Below are 4,215 nucleotides of genomic sequence, written 5' to 3'. Positions count from 1 at the left end.
CTGTTGATGTTGGTATTCTTGTAACAGCAAATTTATTGATGACATTTTCAATCTTGATTCGATCATCTCCTTTGTGTGTGTATGTGTATTGCAGCAACACTTCTACATCGAGACGAAGAACGAATTTGCCCTTTCATTTGTATGCGTATGTTGATTGTTTCGATTCACTTACGACAATCACCGCCACCGACGAAATGACTAATGCTCTCAATCAGGGGAAGTTTTCGAATGTCAAATCTGTCACATTTGAATTTTATTCGGTAAATTTTATAATAATACGTTTTTTATATCTCAATGGCTTTTCTGAAAATCTACTTACCAATTACAATTTCGTTGATTTTAATTTTGCAGTACCTAATGTCATTATAAAAATGTAAACACCATATAATTTGATCTAATTTATTTATTCAACCATTTTCTTCATGAATTTGGGGTAATGTAGCTTATGACAAACATTCAAAGTGAGATTAATTAGAGATGAATTCGTCAGAGATGTATACATAGTTTCTATGATTAGGCCTCGATTCAAGACTTGTTTATGCGATTTCTAAATGAGAACATCATAATTAATTCAATCAAAGCTGTAAAAGCCAAATGTATATGGAGACAATGTCGTCAATTTCATCACACCAAATCCCATGGCCATATTTTTGCAAAAATACAATACATTTTTTGGCCAATCCATGTAATTGTTCATCATAAAGAGTTGCTCTCTTAAAAGAAGACATATTCGAGACAACGTGTCATAAAGTTGAGATCAAAGTTTAATTGCGTTCGTTATTCCAATGGCATATCGCGACCGACGCAACGTGAGCACATGCATTTGAAGCATTTTCTTGATGCACTTCTTTTGGCTCCGACCAAAATCTGAAAAGAGATACTTACAAAAGATCGCCTCTTATGATTGGCCGAATTACTGTATAAATGATTTGTCCATTGCAATAGACCGAAAAAACATTCGCAGCGCAAGAATGCTGGAAATATTTCATGAATCATGAACAAATCGGTTTGGGTGCATATGGCCATTCCATTTAGTTCAAAAGCTTCTGGTGCCTGCTTCTTGCAAGCCGAATTGTAATTTGAAATATTTGCATACTGGCCGATGGGATGCATTAAGAATCGGCGATGTTTCTTTGTTTCGAATGTTGCTTTAATCCTCGGAATTTTCAAAGACAATTTGTAGATGCGAGACACGATATTTTGATTTTTCATCCATCAATGTCGCTGGCAATTCTTTCAATTTGTGACTTTTCTTTTGCTTGTGTAATTCAAAATCCTCCAAAGTCAATGGAATTTGTTCCTGCAATGGTTATTCTATCAATCTGTTCACAGAGGCTTGTTGTCCCAAATTATCCACAGCCGAAATCATTTCGATCAATAATTTCGTGGTCTCATCAACGATTTCGTTTACATTCTCGGCGTAGGAAAGCACTTTGACGAACAACGCCTATTCCAGATTGAATTTTTTGATCTGCAAAATAAAATATTGTAATCGGATTCGAAAGGTGTTTTTCAGTTTATTTTCAAGAAATACTATTGAAACATTTACCTTTTCTATTCTGTCGATGTTTTCATCGCGTTTCTTTTTGTTTGAAATAAGATTTATTTTGGATTCTCAAAATGCGCACTCTACACAAATGAAAGCAGTTTTGTACTGTCTACGTCTGGTGCTGAGTGAAGCGGAACGTTAACATACGAAAACACATTCAATTTTAAGCACACAAATCCGAAATACATAGCACACAAAAAGCAAAAGTACGGACCACAATACGACAAGTTTGGGATTACGAATGCAATTTTTTTTTATATATTAAACAGTTCAGGTTTTCCTTGAAATTATGAGTGTATTCAAAAGTTTAAAGCTTTTTGCTTAGTATTAGATTTATCAACTTTTCACATCATAACCGATATAGTCGTACAAAGCAGCAATATTGATATGGTTAAAGTTTGAAAAAAATATATTGAAATTAATATTCTACATGACATTCGAATACGGAACTCAAAGGAAAACATATGATTTTTCAATTGCGTCTTTTTTCTTCAACCTCCTTAAGATAGCCAGCGACCAACATTTTATCTGAAAAATAATATAGTTCAAACTAAAATTTCTTTTCTAAACAAAAATGTTCAACATTACTATTATATATAGCAATCTGATAAGGTGTCTGATTTTGATAATCTGTAGAAGTAAGACTGGCTCCATTGGCGACAAGCATTTGAACGATCTGTAATTTGCCTGGAGAATAATATCGACCAATGAGAAAGATTAAACCAATTTCTTATTAAGTGAAAATATTCAAAATTACCATATGCAGCAGCCTCGTGAAGAGGTGTCCGCTCATGAAAGTCCTTAGGATCAACCTCGGCTCCTTTCGCGATGAGCATTTGAACGATCTGTAATTTGCCTGGAGAATAATATCGACCAATGAGAAAGATTAAACCAATTTCTTATTAAGTGAAAATATTCAAAATTACCGTATGCAGCAGCCTCGTGAAGAGGTGACCGCTTATGACAGTCCTTAGGATCAACCTCGGCTCCTTTCGCGATGAGCATTTCAACGACATCCTCATGACCTAAAAAATAACACCAGACATTGAAAAAGATCAAACTAAATTCTCATTTATTGAAAATAGGTACCATTCTGTGCTGCTAAGTGAAGAGCTGTTTGATTAAAAACGTCTGTAATATCAACTTTGGCTCCGTTGCTGATAAGATTTTGAGCGATAGCCTTGTGTCCTGAAAAGTTACACCGAGTAATGAAAATGAACAAACCGATTTCTTATTTTATGAAAATATATATGCAACTTCAGCCTTCATAACAGCTAATGAATTGAAGGCATGAATATTCCAAATTACCATTCATAGCAGCTAAATGAAGAGGTGTCCGCTTAAGACGGTCCTTAGGATCAACCTCGGCTCCTTTCGCGATGAGCATTTCAACGACATCCCCGAAACCTAAAAAATAACACCAGACATTGAAAAACATCAAACCAAATTCTCATTTATTGAAAATAGGTACCAATATTGGCTGCTAAGTGAAGAGCTGTTTGAAAAGAACGGTTTTTAAAATCAACTTTGACTCCGTTGCTGATAAGCTTTTGAGCGACAACCTTTTGTCCTGAAAAGTTACACCGATTAATGAAAATGATCAAACCGATTTCTTATTTTATGAAAATATATATGCAACTTCAGCCTTCATAACAGCTACTGAACTGAAGGCATGAATATTCCAAATTACCATTTATAGCAGCTAAATGAAGAGGTGTCCACATAAGGCTGTCTCTGGGATCAACTTTAGCTCCAATTTTGATGAGCTTTTCAACGACATCCTTGTGACCTAAAAAATAGCACCGACCAATGAAAAAAATCAAACAAATTTCCTAAGCGAAAATAAATAGACAACATTACCATATTATAGAGGTGTCATATCATTTTTATCTTTAAAATCAACATTGGGTGCTCCTTCGATTAGCTTTTCAACGATGTCCTTATGACCTGAAAAAAAGCACCGACCAATGAAAAAAATCGAACAAATTTCCTGAGTAAAAATAAATAGACAACATTACCAGTCATTGCAGCCAAATGAAGAGGTTTGCGCTGTTCTTTGTCTGTCGAATCAACTTGATATCCTCTCGCAATTAGCATTTTAACTTCGCTCAAATTACCTGAAACATATCATTCAAATATATTCAATCCATTTCTGATTAAGTTAGCATAAATATCCAAAATTACCATTCTCGGCAGGATAATGAAGAGCTGTTCGGCCTCTTCCGTCTTTTTGGAAAAAATTGACTGAAAATTGAAAGAAAAATAGATCAGTGAAGTGAATCGATAGAAAATGTTTTACATTCGTGAGATGAACTTTGCCACACTTTCTTGTCAAAAATGATAGGGAAATGAGTGTTCCGTTAATTGGAGGAACTCTTCAAATCCACAGAAAAAGTGGGATGCGTCATGTCGGAAACCCATATAATATTGAGCTGTTTTTTTTTTGAAAATATAAATACCAGAGATAAGGTAAGACATGCCATCAGATAGCTTTGATGTGCATCGTGAAATTATGTTTCAGTTTTATTGAAGCGAATCACTCAGCGGTAAACTTCAAAAAAAGATTGCGTACTAGTGTTGTGTTTAAAAAAACAACAACTATAACGTCAGAGATAAATGCTTATTTCAGATAGGGAATACGAATATCACAATGACGATTAGAACAA

General features: G+C 34.5%; 1 protein-coding gene across 2 annotated transcripts; it reads right to left on the bottom strand.

Moving 5' to 3' along the window:
- Nucleotides 1–425: 425 nt before the first annotated feature.
- Nucleotides 426–3,911, bottom strand: LOC129571521 (ankyrin repeat, PH and SEC7 domain containing protein secG-like). Of its 2 annotated transcripts, XR_008688293.1 has the most exons (12): nt 3,734–3,911; nt 3,568–3,666; nt 3,410–3,496; nt 3,240–3,338; nt 3,021–3,119; nt 2,858–2,956; nt 2,639–2,737; nt 2,476–2,574; nt 2,307–2,405; nt 2,138–2,236; nt 1,550–2,077; nt 426–1,471 (listed from the first exon to the last, which is right to left on the bottom strand). XR_008688293.1 is itself a non-coding variant. In XM_055451328.1 (11 exons), the coding sequence occupies exons 4-11, from the start codon at nt 3,271–3,273 to the stop codon at nt 2,022–2,024; spliced, it is 684 nt and encodes a 227-aa protein (XP_055307303.1). In that variant the 5' UTR covers nt 3,274–3,338; nt 3,410–3,496; nt 3,568–3,666; nt 3,734–3,911; the 3' UTR covers nt 426–2,021. The 2 variants fall into 2 exon arrangements, 1 of the variants encoding a protein (XP_055307303.1); XM_055451328.1 differs by having other exon boundaries at nt 426–2,077.
- Between the last annotated feature and the right edge of the window lie 304 nt (nt 3,912–4,215).

This window comes from Sitodiplosis mosellana, unplaced genomic scaffold (assembly GCF_009176505.1).
Source record: "Sitodiplosis mosellana isolate CC-2019 unplaced genomic scaffold, AAFC_SMos_1.0 Smas_scaffold_2718, whole genome shotgun sequence".
Classification (NCBI taxonomy): Eukaryota; Metazoa; Arthropoda; class Insecta; order Diptera; family Cecidomyiidae; genus Sitodiplosis; species Sitodiplosis mosellana.
This window is presented reverse-complemented; position numbering and strand designations above follow the sequence as displayed.